Source organism: Oncorhynchus clarkii, chromosome 30, assembly GCF_045791955.1.
Source record: "Oncorhynchus clarkii lewisi isolate Uvic-CL-2024 chromosome 30, UVic_Ocla_1.0, whole genome shotgun sequence".
Taxonomy (NCBI): Eukaryota; Metazoa; Chordata; class Actinopteri; order Salmoniformes; family Salmonidae; genus Oncorhynchus; species Oncorhynchus clarkii.
In genome coordinates this window covers 27,853,276-27,874,160 of record NC_092176.1, presented here as the reverse complement: position 1 = coordinate 27,874,160, position 20,885 = coordinate 27,853,276, and the positions used below count along the sequence as shown (strand labels likewise).

Genomic DNA, 20,885 nt, shown 5'->3' with positions numbered 1-20,885 from the left:
TCGTGTGAGAAACTCGTCATCAGGCAAGCGGTCAGACAAGTGAAAATGATGGTCAGTAAAGAAAACTTTAAGCTCGCCTTTCAATTAAAAAACATATCAATACTTTGCCCCTTGATAACCAGCGCACTTCTGTATGTTGTAAAAGCATTACATGGTCGCTGCCCATATCATTGCATAATGCAGAAAATACACAAGTTCAGGGGCCTTGCTTTAACAAAGTTAGTCATTTTCACTGTTGTGTCCAAAAGTTCTTTCAAGCTGTCAGGCATTCCCTTGGCAGTAAGAGCCTCTCGGTTGATACTGCAGTGTTCCCAAGTGACATTGGGAGCAACTGCTTGCACGCGTTTTATCACTCCACTATGTATCCCTGTCATGGCTTTTGCGCCATCAGTACAGATGCCAACACATCTTGAACACAAGTCCATTTGATGTCACAAAGCTGTCCAGTACTTTAAAAATATCCTCTCCTGTTGACCTGGTTTGCAGAAGAGGATGTCTTCCTTAATTGAACCCCCCCCCCCCCCCCCCCCCCCGTCAACGTAACGGACATATGCCAGAAGCTGTGCCAGGCCCGCCATGTCTGTTGACTCATCTAGCTGTAACGCTTAGGATTCACTGGCTTGTATGCCGAAGCAGTAATTGTTTCAAAACATCTCCATCCATGTTACTAATGTGTCATGAAACAGTGTTGTTGGATGAAGGCATTGTCTGTATAGTTTTATTTGCCTTTTCCCCCAATATTGCCCCAGCCATATCCATTGCAGCAGGAAGAATGAAGTCCTCCACAATAGTATGGGACTTGCCTGTCCTAGCCACTCGGTAGCTCACCATATAAGATGCTTCTAGCCCCTTCTTATTAATGGTATCTGTTGCTTTTATACACGTCTTACTACTCGAAAGTCATCTTAATTTTCGCTTAAACTCCTGTGGTGTATTTTTCTAATTGGCATGTTTTGTTTCTAAATATCTGCGCAAGAGTGAAGGTTTCACCCATGGGAGAGCAACGGTTAATGTGATTGATTATATGTACATTTTCTGACTAGGCTACCTGTATTTGACATTGTTATTTCGCTGAACCCTAGATGGTTTAATTAGATTTTTCGGCAGTGAAATGAGGCTACTTAAACGAGGGGGGGAAAAACCTCACCTAAATGTGTAGTTCCTTTCGTAAATATAAATTGGCTGTTTGAAAATGTGAAGATTTTTATGTGTGTGTGTGTGTATACACATTCACATTTTCAAACAGCCAATTTATATTTTGTATATACACACACACACACACACACACCCCTGACAGCATTATGCATACCCCAGTTTGGGAATACTTGCCATGGAGGATCCCAGAGATGTTTCATGAGGAACGGTATCCCACAAGGAAACCTGTCCGGTAGTTGTAATTGACCTTGTTCTGTCTCTAGTTTTGTTGTTGTGTGTACCATGATGTCCTGAGTGTTTCAAAACTGTTATGACGGTAACACACCCAAACCCTTTAAATATCCAGTTTAGATGTCTGGATGAATGAACGGAAACAATTTGACTCGACAGAAAAAGCTCTACTAATGACTTTGACCTCCTTAATTTATGTCCAGGCAGGCTTTAGAATTAGTTACTTATTCGAGCAAAAGTAATTGGATTAACTGAAGATGTTTATTAAATCCATAGTTTTCCCAGTCTAGGTTTAAAAATGAAACTGATGTTTCTTTTCCATCTTGGGCAATAGTTACAGGAGAGATGGATGAGCCAATTAGACGATTAGGTGGCCATGATAGTATGCGGGCCAGATTGGGAATTTAGCAAGGACACCGGGGTTAACACCCCTACTCATACAATAAATGCCATGGGATCTTTAGTGACCACAGTCAGGACACTCATTTAACGTCCCATCTGAAAGATGGTACCATACACAGGGCAATGTCCCCAATCACTGCACAGGGGGATTGGCTTTTATTTATTTTTATCAGAGGAAAGAGGGCCTCCTACTGGCCCTCCAACACCACTTCCAGCAGCATCTGGTCTCGCATCTAGGGACCGACCAGAACCAACCCTTAGCTTCAGAGGCAAGCCAGCAGTGGGATGCAGGGTGGTATGCTGCTGGCCATGTATTTTAATGTCATTCTGTGGTGTGGTTGACTGTCCACAGGGATGTGATTCCCATTGGAGAGGGGGACATAGCCACCATGTGTATGCAGCTGTCCAACCAGCCCAGAGAGTACTCCTACTTCAGCCCTAGGACCATGGCTACCTGGGCAGGTCCTGGCTACTGGCGCTTCAAACCTCTGCACAAGAGTGAGTGGAGGTTGTACGGACAAAGCCATGTTGTATATGTAGTTTATCTGTGTTTGGGAGAATTCCTTAACAGCATTGGCCACTAAATATCACCTGTTCATTCCTCTGTCTCGCTCGTGTGTGTGTGTGTGTGTGTGTGTGTGTAGAGGACAACATGCCTGAGAAGGAGGGTCCCAAGAGGAAGTCTAAGAATGCCTTTGCAATTGACTTTAACGACCATGTCAACTTTGAAACCTACTTCTGCACCACTAGAGTAAGCCCTTGGTAACCCCCCCAGTTCTCTGATTATTGTTTGAGCTGCACCCAAGAGCATTAACTGGAAATAAGATGGCGCCGGAGAACATGGATGACGTTTAATGTATTCCAAACCAATTGTGTTTTTTGTTTGTTTCTTTGCTTTGTTTGTAACTTATTTTTGAACTTATTTTGTGCATAATGTTGCTGCTACCGTCTCTTATGAACAAAAATAACTTCTGGGCATCAGAACTGCGATTACTCAACACTGACTGGCAGAATCCTTTTTTTTCTTTTAACTAGTCCCGACAAGCCCAAATTGAATAGAAATTTCCCCAGAAACAGGCCCAGATCCCTGTCATTTGCGTGAAGAGAAGGCAAAGAAGGGGCTTGAGGGCGGGCTGCCTTCTGAGAATTTGTAGGCGATCGACTAAACCCCAACTTCCTTCCATTCTGCTAGCAAACGTGCAATCTTTGGAAAATAAAATCAATGAACTATGCGGAAGATTAAACTCCCAACGGGTCATTCAAAACTGAATGATGACATCAACATACAGCTGGCTGGTTATACACTGTATCGGAAGGACAGAACAGGGGCGTCTGGTAAGACAAGGGGTGGCAGAGTATTTTTGTAAATAACAGCTGGTGCACAATATCTAAGGAATTCTCAAGGTTTTGCTCACCTGAGGTAGTGTGGTCTACAGCTTATCATGAGATACTCTATCTACCTAGAGACTTTTCAGCTGTATTTTTCGTAGCTGTCTACATCCCACCGCAGACCGATGCTGGCACTAAGACATCACTGAATGTGCTGTATTCCGCCATAAGCAAACAGGAAAACACTCACCCAGAGGCGGTGCACTTAGTAGCCGGGGACTTTAATGCAGGGAAACTTAAATCAGTTTTACCAAATTTCTATCAGCATGTTAAATGTGCAACCAGAGGGAAAAAACTCTGGACCACCTTTTACTCCGCATACAAAGCTTGTCCTCCATTTGGCAAATCTGACCATAATTCTATCCTCCTGATTCCTGCTTACAAGCAAAAAATAAAGCAGGAAGCACTTGTGACAAGATCAATAAAAAAGTGGTCAGATGAAGCAGATGCTAAGCTACAGGACTGTTTTGCTAGCACAGACTGGAATATGTTCCTGGATTCCTCCGATGGCATTGGGGAGTACACAACACAAGTCATTGGCTTCATCAATAAGTGCATCGACGACGTCGTCCCCACAGTGACCATACGTACATACCCCAACCAGAAGCCATGGATTACAGGCAACATCCGCACTGAGCTAAAGGCCAGAGCTGCCATTTTCAAGGAGCATGACTCTAACCCGGAAGCTTATAAGAAATCCCGCTATGCCCGCCGACGAACCATCAAAGCGTCAATGGAGGACTAAGATCGAATTGTACTACATAGGCGCTGATGTACGTTGGATGTGACAGGGCTTGCAAACCATTAAAGTACAAAGAAACACAGCCGAGATCTGCCCAGTGACACGAGCCTACCAGATGAGCTAAACTACTTCTATGCTCGCTTTGAGGCAAATAACACTGAAACATGCATGAGAGCACCAGCTGTTCCGGAAGACTGATCATGCTCTAAGCAGCCGATGTGAGTCAGACCTTTAAAACTTATTTGGGATCAGTGTTTCTTCCACGGGATGGTTGAGCTAACACAGGCTAATTCGATTAGCATGAGGTTCTAAGTACAAGAATTTCCCAGAACATAATTTAGATATCTGATATAGTCAGGAAGATTAACAAGAATTTAAGCTAACTGCACTCTCCAATTTACAGTAGCTATTACAGTGAAAGAGTGAGGAGAGGTGCACAATTTTGAACATGAAAAGTTATTAATAAACAAATTAGGCACATTTGAGCTGTCTTGATACAACATTTTGAACATAAATGCAATGGTTCATTGGATCCGTCTAAAATGTTGCACATACATTGCTACCATCCTAGTGGCCAATATCTAAATTGCACCTAGGCTGGAATAATACATTATGGATTTCAAAGATGATGGTACAAAATAACACTTTTTTTCTTTGTATTATCTTTTACCAAATCTAGTGTGTTATTCTCCTACATTCCTTTCACATTTCCACAAACTTCAAAGTGTTTCCTTTCAAATGGAACGAAGAATATGCATATCCTTGCTTCAGGGCCTGAGCTACAGGCAGTTAGATTTGGGTATGTCTTTTTAGGTGAAAATTGAAAAATAGGGGTGGATCCTTAAGATCAACATTCACAGACTGATTACCTGGACATGCACTGCGAGCATACGCTGACCAACTGGCAAGTGTCTTAACTGACATTTTCAACCTCTTCCTGTCCGAGTCTGTAATACCAACATGTTTTAAGCAGACCACCATAGTCCCTGTGCTCAAGAACCCTAAGGTATCCTGCCTAAATGACTACCGATCCGTAGCACTCAGGTCTGTAGCCATGAAGTGCTTTGAAAGGCTGGTCATGGCTCACAACACCATTATCCCAGAAACCCTAGGCCCACTCTAATTTGCATACCGCCCTAACAGATCCACCGATGATGCAATCTCTATTGCACTCCACACTGCCCTTTCCCACCTGGACAAAAGGAACACCTATGTGAGAATGCTATTCATTGACTACAGCTCAGTGTTCAACACCATAGTGCCCTCAAAGCTCATCAATAAGCTAAGGACCCTGGGACAAAACACCTCCCTCTGCAACTGGATCCTGGACTTCCTGACGGGCCACCCCAGGTGGTAAGGGTAGGTAACAACACATCCAACACACTGATCCTCAATACAGGGCTCTCAGGGGTGTGTGCTCTGTCCCCTACTGTACTGCATGTTCACTCATGGCTGCACTGCCAGGCATGACCCCAATACTATCATTAAGTTTGCCGATGACAAAACAGTGGTAGGCCTGATCGACAACGATGAGACAGCCTATAGGGAGGAGGTCAGAGACCTGGCCGGGTGGTGCCAGGACAAAAAACTCTCCCTCAACGTGATCAAGACAAAGGAGATGATTGTGGACTATAGGAAGAAGAGGACCGAGCACGCCCCCATTCTCATCAACGGGGCTGTAGTGGAGCAGGTGGAGAGCTTCAAGTTCCTTGGTGTCCACATCACCAACAAACTTACATGGTCCAAGTTAGGGATGGGCGATATGGCCAAAATCTCATATCCTGATATCGATACATATCACGATAGACATTCTGTAAATTCAATGAATAAATAGTTTATATAAAGTGACCACGTGTAAAGGCCTATTTCTTATTACATTTTTAATTATACTCAACAAATAAAAGGTATTTGCATTTGGTATCTTGAGTCGAGTGTTAACACCAACTCACGAAACCCCTGTTTCTCGACAGTGTAAATTAGGGCCATGTCTTTGCAAATGTAAGTTATGACGGCAGCTGTTACCTCCTTCCATCTTCGTGATTCTTTGCCATATGGTGTGCCGCGGGCAAAAGCCTCTTGTCAGTCGGGGGTTTGTTTTGAGCACTCAACTGTACTTTTTTGGGTCTCATCCGTAAACTCTCCATACTGTTTCACATGATTCTTGCGTAGGTGGTAAAAGAGGTTAGTGGTGTTTGAGCCTGTTGTCGGGACCGGCCTGCGGCATAATTTGCAGAGGGTGGTTTTCTGGTGTGTGTCAGACTTTACATACCCAAACGACGCCCTTGAGACTGAAGTAGCCTCTCTTTTAGGTACAGTTTCCGTGCTCTGTATCACGTTCACTCTCCTCCATGTTTTGCTTGTGTTGCAAATGTCCAAATATTGCCATAAAGAGTGTGATTTGCGACACAACGGAATAAACGAGAGCATAATATGAAACAATAGACGATTTTCTATCGTCACACAATATTTATCATCATATCGCCTAGCCCTGGTCCAAGCACACCAAGACAGTCGTGAAGAGGCCACGACAAAACCTGTTCCCCCTCAGGAGACTGAAAATATTTGGCATGGGTCCTCAGATCCTCAAAAGGTTCTACAGCTGCACCATGGTTGCATCACTACCTGGTATGGCAACTGCTCGGCCTCCGACCGTAAGGCACTACAGAGTTTAGTGTGTACGGCCCAGTACATCACTGGTGCCAAGCTTCCTGCCATCCAGGACCTCTACACCAGGCAGTGTCAGAGGAAGGCCTTAAAAATTGTCAGACTCCAGCCACCCTAGTCAGACTGTTCTCTCTGCTATCACACAGCAAGCGGTACAGGAGCGCCAAGTCTAGTTCCAAGAGGCTTCTAAACAGCTTCTACCCGGGCCGACTCTTTTCTCTGTATACATCAATGATGTCGCTCTTGCTGCTGGTGATTCTCTGAACCACCTCTACGCAGACAACACCATTCTATATACTTCTGCCCCCTCTCTTGGACACTGTGTTAACTAACCTACAGAGGAGCTTCAATGCCATGCAACTCTCCTTCCGTGGCCTACAACTGCTCTTAAATGCAAATAAAACTAAATGCATGCTCTTCAACCGATCGCTGCCCGCACCTGCCCGCCCATCCAGCATCACTACTCTGGACGGTTCTGACTTAGAATATGTGGACAACTACAAATACCTAGGTGTCTGGTTAGACTGTAAACTCTCCTTCTAGACTCACATTAACCATCTCCAATCCAAAATTAAATCTAGAATCTGCTTCCTATTTCGCAACAAAGCATCCTTCACTCATGTTGCCAAACACCCTTGTAAAACTGACCATCCTACCGATCCTCGACTTCGGCGATGTCATTTACAAAATAGCCTCCAATACCCTACTCAATAAATGTGATGCAGTCTCACAGTGCCATCCATTTTGTCACCAAAGCCCCATATACTACCCACCACTGCGACCTGTATGTTCTCGTTGGCTGGCCCTCGCTTCACATTCGTTGCCAAACCCACTGGCTCCAGGTCATCTATAAGTCTTTGCTAGGTAAAGCCCTGCCTTATCTCAGCTCACTGGTCACCATTGCAGCACCCACCCATAGCACTCGCTCCAGCAAGTATATCTCACTGGTCACCCCCAAAGCCAATTCCTCCTTTGGCCGCCTTTCCTTCCAGTTCTCTGCTGCCAATGACTGGAACGATTTGCAAAAATCACTGAAGCTGGAGACTCATTTCTCCCTGACTAACTTTAAGCACCAGCTGTCAGAGCAGCTTACAGATCACTGCACCTGTACATAGCCAATCTGTAAATAGCCCATCCAACTACCTTATCCCCATACTGTTATTTATTTTTTACTCCTTTGCACCCCAGTATCTCTACTTGCACATTCATCTTTTGCACATCTATCACTCCAGTGTTTAATTGCGAAATTGTAATGATTTTGCCACTATGGCCTATTTATTGCCAACCTTCCTTATCTTACCTCAGTTGCACACAATGTTTGTAGACTTTTTCTCTATTGTGTTATTGATTGTATGTTTGTTTATTCCATGTGTAACTCCATGTGTAACTCAGTTTGTCACACTGCTTTGCTTAATCTTGGCCAGGTCGCAGTTGTAAATTAGAACTTGTTCTCAACAAGCCTGGTTAAATAAAGGTGAAATAAAAAACCCAAGCCATAAGACTCATGAACATCTAATCATATGGCTTCCCAGACTATTTGCATTGCCCCCCCTCCCCCTTACACCGCTGCTACTCTCTTATCTATGTATAGTCACTTTAATAACTCTACCTACATGTACATATTACCTCAACTAACCGGTGCACATTGACTCTGTACCGGTACCCCCATGTATAGTCTCGCTATTGTTAATTTACTGCTGCTCTTTAATTACTTGTTACTTTTATTTCTTATTCTTACTCAATTATTTGTTTTCCTGCATTGTTGGTTAGGGGCTCTTAAGCATTTCACTGTAAGGTTGTATTCGGCGCATGTGACTAAATTTGATTTTATAATCACTAGTAGGCAGTCACATTCTAAAGTTAAAGTGCCCGTTTTCTGAGCCGTTGTCAATTACTGTATTAGTCACTTCTGTAAATCACTTTTGATGCTAATACAGGGGTCAAGTGTCTTGACAATCCCTGCCTATGTATAAGACAGTTATGCAATTTCTTCACCCGAGGAAATGTGGTTTTAGTGGCTATAGGAGTTTCCTCACCGCTCACACATTGATTCAAACCTTTCTCTCACCTCTGCTTAATGTGTTCTCCCAGGCTGCTACCACTATCATCAAGTCCGCCCTCAGTACCAGCAACAAGAAAACCACTCTAGCTGCAGACTTCCAGTTCCCCCTTAAGACCCTGTCCCAACTCAGCCTCAAACCTGCCAGCACAGTAAGACCTTCTGTACACAACAACCAGCATGGAATAAACACATTTTGGGTGAAATGAATGTAACACACACTAGTTGACCCTGTCCTGCGTCTCCATGGTGATACCAGGGGACAGTGGTGTGCTAAAACAATGTGCAGCCGCCACCAGATACAGTCAGGCTTCATCACCATAGCTGAATGGAACTGATATGCTGGTGCAACTGATAAAGTGAAGATTGTGATGCCACTGACGTGTGTGTGCTCCATGTCAGTAAACGTGTGTGTGCTCCATGTCAGTAAACGTGTGTGTGTGTGCTCCATGTCAGTAAACGTGTGTGTGTGTGCTCCATGTCAGTAAACGTGTGTGTGTGTGCTCCATGTCAGTAAACGTGTGTGTGTGTGCTCCATGTCAGTAAACGTGTGTGTGTGTGCTCCATGTCAGTAAACGTGTGTGTGTGTGTGCTCCATGTCAGTAAACGTGTGTGTGTGTGTGTGCTCCATGTCAGTAAACGTGTGTGTGTGTGTGTGTGTGCTCCATGTCAGTAAACGTGTGTGTGTGTGTGTGTGCTCCATGTCAGTAAACGTGTGTGTGTGTGTGCTCCATGTCAGTAAACTTGTGTGTGTGCTCCATGTCAGTAAACGTGTGTGTGTGTGTGTGTGTGTGTGTGTGCTCCATGTCAGTAAACGTGTGTGTGTGTGCTCCATGTCAGTAAACGTGTGTGTGTGTGCTCCATGTCAGTAAACGTGTGTGTGTGTGTGCTCCATGTCAGTAAACGTGTGTGTGTGCTCCATGTCAGTAAACGTGTGTGTGTGTGTGTGTGTGTGTGCGCCATGTCAGTAAACGTGTGTGTGTGTGTGTGTGTGCGCCATGTCAGTAAACGTGTGTGTGTGTGCGCCATGTCAGTAAACGTGTGTGTGTGTGTGTGCGCCATGTCAGTAAACGTGTGTGTGCGCCATGTCAGTTGTGTAAAGAGGGCCAGGAGAGGTTGTCTGGAGAGCTGGAAGGCATCGGAGAATACGACTACAACAACGCCAACGACACAGCCAACTTCTGCCCTGGCCTGCAGGTCTGTATTGTAACTCCTGTGTCAGTCTTATACACTTTCCATTATGTGTCAATAAGACCACTACAGAGATATCGAACTTGCCAGTGTATCATTACCGCCACTAATTCTATAGCTTCAGCCCTATTTTGTTAGTAGCTGGTTTTGTAATTATTTGGCTAATCTCTTTCTCGTCCTCTCTCTACATATCTATCCGACTCTCTCTATAGGGTGGGGACAGTGATGATGGTGAAGGTTTCAGTAGAGGTGCAGATGACACCCAGCCTTCCGCAGACAGTAACCTCGCCTCCTCACAAGACCATGACTACGTGTCCACCTATGGCGAGGACGACCTGGTGCCAGAACCACACCGGGTGGGAAGGGGAATGGTTATGGGGAGCCAGTGTTCAGCAAGTGTCATGCTCTAAAATTTGTGTAGAAAGGATTAAAGACTGCAACAACGCCAACGACACAGCCAACTTCTGCCCTGGCCTGCCCCGACACTGGGACCCAGTGCCGCCTTCAGGGTATACAGTGGGGGGGAAAAGTATTTAGTCAGCCACCAATTGTGCAAGTTCTCCCACTTAAAAATATGAGAGAGGCCTGTAATTTTCATCATAGGTACACTTCAACTATGACCGACAAAATGAAGGGAAAAAAATCCAGAAAATCACATTGTAGGATTTTTTATGAATTTATTAGCAAATTATGGTGGAAAATAAGTATTTGGTCAATAACAAAAGTTTATCTCAATACTTTGTTATATACCCTTTGTTGGCAATGACAGAGGTCAAATGTTTTCTGTAAGTCTCCACAAGGTTTTCACACTGTTGCTGGTATTTTGGCCCATTCCTCCATGCAGATCTCCTCGAGAGTAGTGATGTTTTGGGGCTGTTGCTGGGCAACACGGACTTTCAACTCCCTCCAAAGATTTTCTATGGGGTTGAGATCTGGAGACTGGCTAGGCCACTCCAGGACCTTGACATGCTTCTTACGAAGCCACTCCTTCGTTGCCCGGGCAGTGTGTTTGGGATCAATGTCATGCTGAAAGACCCAGCCACATTTCATCTTCAATGCCCTTGCTGATGGAAGCAGGTTTTCACTCAAAATCTCACGATACATGGCCCCATTCATTCTTTCTTTTACACGGATCAGTCGTCCTGGTCCCTTTGCAGAAAAACAGCCCCAAAGCATGATGTTTCCACCCCCATGCTTCACAGTAGGTATGGTGTTCTTTGGATGCAACTCAGCATTCTTTGTCCTCCAAACACGAGTTGAGTTTTTACCAAAAAGTTCTATTTTGGTTTCATCTGACCATATGACATTCTCCCAATCTTCTTCTGGATCATCCAAATGCTCTCTAGCAAACTTCAGACGGTCCTGGACATGTACTGGCTTAAGCAGGGGGACATGTCTGGGACTGCAGGATTTGAGTCCCTGGCGGCATAGTGTGTTACTGATGGTAGGCTTTGTTACTTTGGTCCCAGCTCTCTGCAGGTCATTCACTAGGTCCCCCCGTGTGGTTCTGGGATTTTTGCTCACCGTTCTTGTGAGTTTGGAGTGTGACTGTTTGAGGTTGTGGACAGGTGTCTTTTTATACTGATAACAAGTTCAAACAGGTGCCATTAATACAGGTAACGAGTGGAGGACAGAGGAGCCTCTTAAAGAAGTAGTTACAGGTCTGTGAGAGCCAGAAATCTTGCTTGTTTGTAGGTGACTTGTAGGTGATTTTCCACCATAATTTGCAAATTCATTCATAAAAAATCCTACAACGTGATTTTCTGGATTTTTTTTCTCATTTTGTCTGTCATAGTTGAAGTGTACCTATGATGAAAATTACAGGCCTCTCTCATCTTTTTAAGTGGGAGAACTTGCACAAATGGTGGCTGACTAAATACTTTTTTTGCCCCACTGTAAATGCTCTGAAATGGCAGCATCATGTTTGAAATGTTGTTAAAGCCCAGCTTTGCCTTTCATTTCAGGTGAACAAGATTGAGATAAACTATGCCAAAACAGCCAAGAAGATGGACATGAAGAGGCTCAAGAACATCATGTGGAATCTTCTGACTGGCAGTCTGGAAAAAACAGCCAAGGTCAATTTTAAAGTGTTTTCATGCCTCTCTTTCCCCTCCGAGGTCTCATTGACTGACTTCTATAGTTGGCTAATATGTTGTTTTTTTCCCTCCGTGCCTCTTCCTTGCAGACCTGGGTAGAATATCAATAGGTTTTGCTCGACTCCTATCACTTCTGTCCTCTCCTCACCTGCTCTTGAAAAAGGTCAAAGGTAGTCAAGGAGAAGAAACAAATGTTCTTGTATGAAGTGAGACTGCTCCAATCACGTTTCATCGGGCAAATTGTGTATACAGGGGTGGAATGCCAAAATAAATGTGTTGTGATAACATCAAATGTGGCTGGATGTGAAAGACATTTTATAGATAAAAGGATGAGTAGCATATAGTTTTTAAATGTGTGCATGCTTTTCTCATATGAGAAAACAGCTGATTCAATGGGGGTGTGGCAGATTTTAAAACACTTCCGTGATAGAAGCTGAAAGGATACTCTTGTGCATCCTCTGCTGAACTAGTTAATCAAGGAGGTAAGCACTCCTCTGTTCGCCTACTAACAATTTGACACACTCCTTGACCATGGAGTTTCCAGGTCATGGAGGAGTGGACAGACTTGCCCAATAGCTGACATGCATAAAGATGGCGACCCCCATGTACAGTGGGGCAAAAAAGTATTTAGTCAGCCAAAAATTGTGCAAGTTCTCCCACTTAAAAAGATGAGAGAGGCCTGTAATTTTCATCATAGGTACACTTCAACTATGACAGACAAAATTAGAAAAAAAATCCAGAAAATCACATTTGGATGATCCAGAAGAAGATTGGGAGAATGTCATATGGTCAGATGAAACCAAAATAGAACTTTTTGGTAAAAACTCAACTCGTCGTGTTTGGAGGACAAAGAATGCTGAGTTGCATCCAAAGAACACCATACCTACTGTGAAGCATGGGGGGTGGAAACATCATGCTTTGGGGCTGTTTTTCTGCAAAGGGACCAGGACGACTGATCCGTGTAAAGGAACGAATGAATGGGGCCATGTATCGTGAGATTTTGAGTGAAAACCTCCTTCCATCAGCAAGGGCATTGAAGATGAAACGTGGCTGGGTCTTTCAGCATGACAATGATCCCAAACACACCGCCCGGGCAACAAAGGAGTGGCTTCGTAAGAAGCATTTCAAGGTCCTGGTGTGGCCTAGCCAGTCTCCAGATCTCAACCCCATAGAAAATCTTTGGAGGGAGTTGAAAGTCCGTGTTGCCCAGCAACAGCCCCAAAACATCACTGCTCTAGAGGAGATCTGCATGGAGGAATGGGCCAAAATACCAGCAACAGTGTGTGAAAACCTTGTGAAGACTTACAGAAAACGTTTGACCTCTGTCATTGCCAAAAAAGGGTATATAACAAAGTATTGACAAACTTTTGTTATTGACCAAATACTTATTTTCCACCATAATTTGCAAATAAATTCATTAAAAATACTACAATGTGATTTTCTGGATTTTTTTTCTCATTTTGTCTGTCATAGTTGAAGTGTACATATGATGAAAATATACAGGCCTCTCATCTTTTTAAGTGGGAGAACTTACACAATTGGTGGCTGACTAAATACTTTTTTGCCCCACTGTACTTACTACAAATGCCTAATTTCACTGTGTTATACAGTGCTCCCCATTTACTCTTGTATTGTATCTGCATTAGCACAGTAAACTTGATCCAGATTCTTGATCCAAGACCATTTTAAAAAGCGAAAAAGTAGATTGCAAATTTATTGGCACATTGAACCATGTTGTGTGCCGTAGTTTTTTTTAAACTGTGGGTATTGCTAAAACAATAACTTAATCTGAATTGCTCCATCTTTATGCACCTTTCGCCATTGAGAATCTTCCCTGGGTTCAAATAGTATTCAAAATCGTTCAAATACTTTGAGCGTTTGCTTAGGTCTGCCAGGAGTCCCAGGTCTGCAAGGTTTGCACTTTTTGATTGGTTCCATTCCAACTGCCAAGCTTAATTTACCACAAATTAAATTTTAAAATATTTCAAATAGTATTTGAACCCAGGACTGCATCCTTGTGGTTGACAGTGTTATGTTTGTTCTCAGCAGGAGGTGGAGAATGCTGAGACTTCAGTGGTGTCTGGGGAGAAAGTCTTCAGTCAGACCACAAAGACCCTGCTTCAAAGGTACCAAGCCTTAGTATCACCGCTGGGCCCATTCTTAAATGGCTATAGTGTTTTCTCAGCTGCCATTGAAGAGAATTCTAGTTGTTTTGCTTCTTCTTTTCATTAAACTAGTAGCGAGATAGACATGCGTCATTTATTTATACATTGCTGCCAACTGAGGGACTTTGGATGGTGATGGTCCAAACATTCATTTGCTAAAAGGGATGTGGATGGGACATACGTGCAGATAAATAATGTAATAAAAGCCATGTCTTGTTCTCCCTCTCCTGTCACTTCAGCCTGCCCCCCACCATGGCTCAGAACCTGTCTGTGCCCCTGGCGTTCGTCGCCCTGCTGCACTTGGCCAATGAGAAGGTGAGTAGCTACTTCTCTGACCTATTGCACCATGTTATTACTAAAATAAGTTGGTTCTAGACATGGCTATTATGTTGGCATGTAGTGGTAGTACATATCTACATTATTAACTCAATACATTTAGAGCTTTTATTAATTGAGTGGGTGTGTGGAAGGGTTCACAAACCCTTTTAATCTGCACTATTTATTTTGTCTGTGTTAAATATAAACTTGATATGAATCTTTCAGATAGTCGTCAGTATCAAGACTGTTTCCACTTGGTAGTTGAGTGTGAATGAAGAGTTAACCACGCCACTCAATTTTTTTTTTGTCATTCATTGTCTGTTTTCTTTCAAAAGAATTTGGAGCTCGTGAAGGTGGACGACATGTCAGATATCCTCATCAAGCAAGGTCAATGAAAAGGGCTAAACTATGGGATTTAAACAGAGACTTGTTTCCTTTTCTCCTCAAACTCCTTATTCTCACTTTTTCTTGGTATATGATGAATTCCCGGCCATTCGTGTCAAAGGCGCCATCACATTTAGGTGAAATATGTTATTTCTAGGAAATATATAGTAAGTGTCCCTTAAAAATGACTCATCTGTTTATTACCTGAATAGTGTTTTTAACATATTTACCTGTACATTCAGTAGAACCTGTCCTTTTTTTTGTTCTACATCTATTGTGTGTAAATAACTGTGGAGGCTGCTGAGGGGAGAGTGGCTCATAATAATGTCTGGAATGGTATCAAACACATGAAAACCATGTGCTTGATACCATTCCATTCCAGACATTTATTATGAGTCGTCCTCCCCTCAGGAGCCTCCACTGGTAAATAATATAAATGCTTCACTCCTGCCTCCCTCAAGACTGTGTAATGTGTACATACCAAAAATAAATAAAAGTTTGTTTTTCTACATTACACAGGAATCCGGTACAAACAAACTACAAGGTAGTAGGTAATGGCTATTTATGCTCTACCTTGTTATACATTCAACTGGCGTCATTGGATTGTAGTGTACTCCCTGCAGCCTTGTCACGAATGTCCCAAACTGCACTCCTTTTTACCAGAGCTCTAAGGGAATGGGTGCCATTTGGGATGCAGACGCAGGCTAAACCAGTTGGTCAAGGTTATTAACAGTGTGTGCGGGCTGGTTGATACCGCGTCAGCATGAGTGGTAGAACAGGAGCTGCTGGGATGGGTGGAGTCACTCACTTATTGATCTGGTGGCTGTAGAGGGAGGTTTGCATCTTGATACAGCCTGACTTGTCTGAGAATGTATTGTATGTTGTTACACCGCCTCAATCTCTCACCCCCCCTTCCCTATCTTGAATGACACACTACATTTGGAATGTAAAGCAGATATTTTTTTCCATAGGTCCACTCCCAGCATTAACACTGTATTACATATAATATAGGCCTACTGTATTTTGGCATCAAAAGCTTACAGCAAACTGCCTACAAGCAACCACACAATACTGTCGACCTAAAGGCATGTCTGAGACTGAACTGCATCAGATATGTAGTATCTGTCAGCATGTGAGATCAATCCTTTTAGACAAGATCCATCTTTCACTGGGACATTATTCTGTGTTCAAAACAACTAGGGGGGGGGGGGAGTTCCGACTGGAAAGCGTAGTTTAATGGTCATCTAACTCTGAATTCCAAGTCGGAAAATGTAGGACATAATTTCAGAGCTCCGACCTGAAGATCGCTGACGTCATGATTTGACCTCGTTTTTTTCCTGAGTTCCCAGTTGTTTTGAACGTAGTGAAGTCGGAGTTCCCAGTTATGAACGCGGCATCGGTCCAGACGGCAGATAGAGGTGCTGACGTCAATCGACCTGCTGTATTTTATACAGTTCTTGCACACAGAAGTTACAGGTAAAAAGGAAACCGTTCCTTACTGTAGCACCCAGCACATGCCAACGATGATCAAGAATCCTGATGTGAAAGTTTGTGGGCTAACCAGCACAACGACATTCTGATTTGGGTCCATTATCTTACCTGCTGCAGGTGCACCAGAGAACGGCGTGCTCCAACGCCCTCGTGAGGATGCAAAGTGGAAGCAGAAGACCCGAAGAGGTGGGTCAAGGCGAAGGACTTTACTTTAAGGAAGAAAAAAAAAGTTCATGAGCAGTAGGAGTCAACGTAGGCTGTTCAGCAAGAACATCAATCTCGCATTATCCATAAAGAACAGTTATACAAATTGGATACATCGGGATTTTAAATAAACTCTCCGGTTACGATAAACCAAGATCGAAGACAATGGATAATGATTTGGTAGGTGCCGATCACGGAACGATCTGTTCTTTTCTGATGTGTTGTTGAACCAGGCTCAATCGAGTCCACACATTAATAGCCTAGCTTTCTCACTTGAGAATACATGTAACAGGTCAACAGTCGCCTGTTTTGCTTACTTAGTTTGTGAAATTGTTCTGTTTTACCTTCATTCATTGCGCACATTGTATCTGACCAAGAGGTCGCTAACAGTATCGCTTTTGAGGAAGATTGCGTTTGAATTATTTAAATTGTAACGTTTGTGTATTTGACATGGCGCCTGTGCACCAATTGTTACTTTGGGTGTTTGTTTTGATAATCACCACTAATTGTAGCCTATCTATTCCATAACGACAACAATTGGTGAAAGTATACCCCTGTCAGAGCATATAAAGAGTCATTATGTAACACTTCAACGATTTTCGCTTGAGTCGTCAGCTGGAAAATATAGGAGGATAGTCAAATATACCAAACTCAAATACTACACCTTACTTTTTATGGGCTCTATGGGGGAATACTTGGAGAAACCCGTAATGAATTTAGTGTGGATTACTGTACTGTACTTTCCCATCAGGAGTGGATGTCAAGTTTTGAATTGCCACTACAGGGGGGACTTCAGCTAAACTAACACAAACATACATTTGGCCTTTCTTGCCTGTACCTGGATTGTTCTTTCCCTTCATCTCTGTTAACATGAAACAGTTATTACAGTAAATGGTTTATTTGTTTGGTAATTCATCAGCCTGTTGACTCATCATACTCTCCAAATGAAGAAACGTATATGCACAGGATGGAACCTAGGCTATTTTCTACTTCTGAGCTAGAGCTGAGTTTAGACCATTCACAAGGAAGTGGGCAGGTTGGTATGCCTAATATTGCTTGCCTGGTGTCAGTTGCCTGGGTTGTATGGTCTTGGAGGGTAGATTGTAGACAGACCACTTGATAGGCTCTTCAGAATTAGTTTATCCAAAATCCATTAGCTAGACACAGGCCAGCGTGTACCCAAGAGTTTGGTTCTGGGTTGAGGTTCAGTGATTACTTAAACATAAATGTCGGATTCATGAGTCCGTCCACAATATCCATAGGATGCACTTTAGAACAAAAATTAAAACCTGATACATTTTCATTTGCATATTGTAACTGACCAAAATGTGAGGGAAATGACTTGGTATTTACAAGGACTTTTTAGAGCAAAGTGGAACACAAATCAAGTGCTTAACCCCTGTTCAACATGTTTGGCATGCCAAGGAGTTGTCATATCACAAACAGATTGGCACTTATTTACTGACCAAAGATCCATAATTAATCTACATGATTTCCTCATTTATGTCAGCAAAGTGGTTATCTGTTTGATGTATCTCTGTCAAGGACAGCCGTCATGCCGAGGTAGTGCTGTGTGTTGTGAGTTTGGATCTCTAGCCAGTTGAAGGACTTTCAAAGCTTCAAAAGGCCCGTTTCTCAAGTATTTGAATAAGATGCTGTGTGTAGTCTACTAAACTCTCTAACGCCAGTGAACTTCCTTTGTCAGTATGTAATGTTTCTCTCTTGGTGGGACTTGTCATTTGATAGCAGTCAACCATTTAGTGGGCCTCATACAGGCAAAGCCCTGTGTCAGGGGAAAGCAGGTGGTGAAGGAACGAGGGCGGAGACTGAGGAGAGAGGGGGAGGGAGGGAGCCAGGTTGTGACGCAGCAAAGCTTACCGTTTCCTGGAGACGCCTGTGTTTTTTAGGCCGGTGAGCCTGCTCATGGGGTTTGGAGAAAGAAGAAAATAATTGCAACATGCACACTCACTCCTTTCTCTTTGTCTCGCATACAAAGCCTAACACGTCAGCAACGTCTAATCGATTCTTTTGCACTTTTGAGTGTAGTGAAGTTCCTCAGAAAACGAACTGGCTCTGGATGTCAAAAATAGCATTTCCTGGCTTACGTTCAGACATGTACTATCAATTAAATGTGCCTATTTAAAATATATATTCCTGACATAGATTTTCATTGGATCTTGTATGCATCTGTTATTTTTGTGCAGGTCTTACGTGATCATTCAAAGGCAGCTATGACATAAAGATATGGATATTCTTCTGACTAGACCGTAAATGGTTATTTGAGAAGTGATACAGGTGTAAAACTTCCCCACAGGGTTCTCTTCTTACTACTGTTAATGGATTGTTGATAAAGCTTTGTAGGAATAATCTACACCATAACCCCAGTCAGCCCACTAGCAGCATTTGAGTACTTGAGTCCTTTACTATTGTCTTGATGGTCTATATTTCACACAGATATCCTCAGTTTATGAAAACACGTGCTGGATGACTGCTGAAGTGTATTTTCGTCATTGACCTCTCTCGCCTCTCTGTCGCTGTCTGTCGATGTCCAGGAGCAGGGAGAGGTGGTGGAGCAGGACAAGGTGAGGACCCTGCAGTCTCAGGTGGAGGGAGTGAAGGACATCATGACCCAGAACGTGGACCGGATCCTGGCCCGGGGAGAGAGGCTGGACGACTTGATGGGCAAGTCAGAGGACCTGCAGGCTGGGGTCAGTCAGTCCTGCAACACTGCTCCACATCTCTATACATCTCTGTTCTACATTGTCTCTCTCCTCATCATGTGCTCCTCACTGCATTCATTTGTCCTCACTTAACATCTACTATAACGTCATAGTACATCCAATTATTGATACCTAAAGTATTTAATGGACCTAAAGAGTGAACCATGATGTGGGTTTGTTCAAGGTGTACATTTAAAAAAAAATGTATTTAAAAAAAAAAAATCAAATTGCAGGCCACAAACTCTCTGAAATGTGTAGACTACATATCTGCAGTTTACAAAGCATTGATTACTGCAAAACGTTGCAAATGGTAGAACTTCTGTGAGCGTGTACCTAGTAGCGTCTCATCTCTCCCTCAGGCTGAGGACTTCAAGCACACGTCCCAGAAGGTGGCTCGTTCCTACTGGTGGAAGAACATGAAGCTGTGGGTGGTGATCGTGGTCATTGTCCTCGTCATAATCCTCATCATCGTACTGCTCAGCACTGGCGTCATCCCAACCAGCTCCCCTGTTCCCCCACTTCCCAAACCTACTAAAAGACCAAACTAGTCATGTTTTTCCCCACTGTGTTGTGTTTTAGCTGAGCTGGTTGCTAGAGAGGATGTCAGTGGGTTTTTTTGTTTTGAAAGATGGGGAGAACTTAGCTGCAATGGTATAGTGAAAGAAAGAGGGAATAGAGAGTCTGAAGAAGCATGAGAGCCTTTTGACCTCTATCCATGACCTGATACTCCATCATACACAAACTGCGGGAACTCATGTCATGACTTAATGTGGGTTCTCATGGTCCATGTACTCAGGCCTTGGAAACTCTGGCTAACTCCAGACAACCTGTTGTGAGAGAGGTGGAATTGAACAGCTAACAACTCCCCTTGCTGGTCCAAATGAGTGTCATAGCTCCTAGGACTACTGTCGGCCATCTCATAGCTTTGCATAGTAGCTTTTGGTAGGCCCACCTGTATTCTTTAACTACTTGTGGGTTTTAACTCATCTCACTGTCCACTCCAATGTTACAATACCAGCCATGCTTTGGGGAGGTCAAGGAGTTAACTCCCATGCTTGTATATAGTTATCATACCTGTATATACATTTGTAAAGCACCCACATGGGGCCCTAAACCATTCCAGTAGTGTAACAATGAGGTTAATTTGAGGCTATTTATTGTTTTATTTTTGTCATCCCTACTGAACATCTTTTCCTTTTTGTTTTTCATATGACTGTATTAATGTTGTTTTTAATCAACAAAACCAATTAAAGAGAATTTTATGGACCCCCCCCCCCAGAGTCCTATCAGTAGATATGTGGTTTAGAGCTATAATTGTATTTTAGACGAGTAGGATGTATTGGGAATTTGGGCCAGTTTCAATTGCTATAGAATTCTATTATTTTGTTTTTCATTCATTGATGGAGTTCAATCATGTTACATCTGATTAATTATAGAATAAATAGCATTTACTTCCACAGTGATTTTGTTAATTATTCTGTTATCTCAAATGGTTTCTGCCTGATCATAGGGTCACAAGAGGAAGACACAGTAAAACTAACACAAAGAGGTTGGTACAGTTGTTGAATGCACCATGGGAAATTCCTTAATTGTTTTTACTGTGTTCTTACTACTAGGATCACTTAATAAGCTAAGCGGAAACTAGGAAGTCTTGAAGAAAAGCTTTCTTTGTGA

General features: G+C 43.1%; 1 protein-coding gene across 1 annotated transcript in view; it reads left to right on the top strand.

Annotated features, from left to right (window-relative positions):
• The window catches only part of LOC139389926 (condensin complex subunit 2-like), a 32,774-nt gene extending 12,107 nt beyond the window's left edge, over positions 1-20,667 (top strand). The window contains exons 9-18 of the mRNA XM_071136961.1: positions 2,141-2,286; positions 2,433-2,539; positions 8,675-8,794; positions 9,735-9,839; positions 10,046-10,189; positions 11,798-11,908; positions 13,976-14,055; positions 14,334-14,409; positions 19,044-19,199; positions 19,571-20,667. Coding sequence (XP_070993062.1) covers positions 2,141-2,286; positions 2,433-2,539; positions 8,675-8,794; positions 9,735-9,839; positions 10,046-10,189; positions 11,798-11,908; positions 13,976-14,055; positions 14,334-14,409; positions 19,044-19,199; positions 19,571-19,759 — 1,234 coding nt within the window. The 3' untranslated portion in view covers positions 19,760-20,667. The remainder of the gene's footprint in view (positions 1-2,140; positions 2,287-2,432; positions 2,540-8,674; positions 8,795-9,734; positions 9,840-10,045; positions 10,190-11,797; positions 11,909-13,975; positions 14,056-14,333; positions 14,410-19,043; positions 19,200-19,570) is intronic.
• The last annotated feature ends 218 nt before the right edge of the window (positions 20,668-20,885 follow it).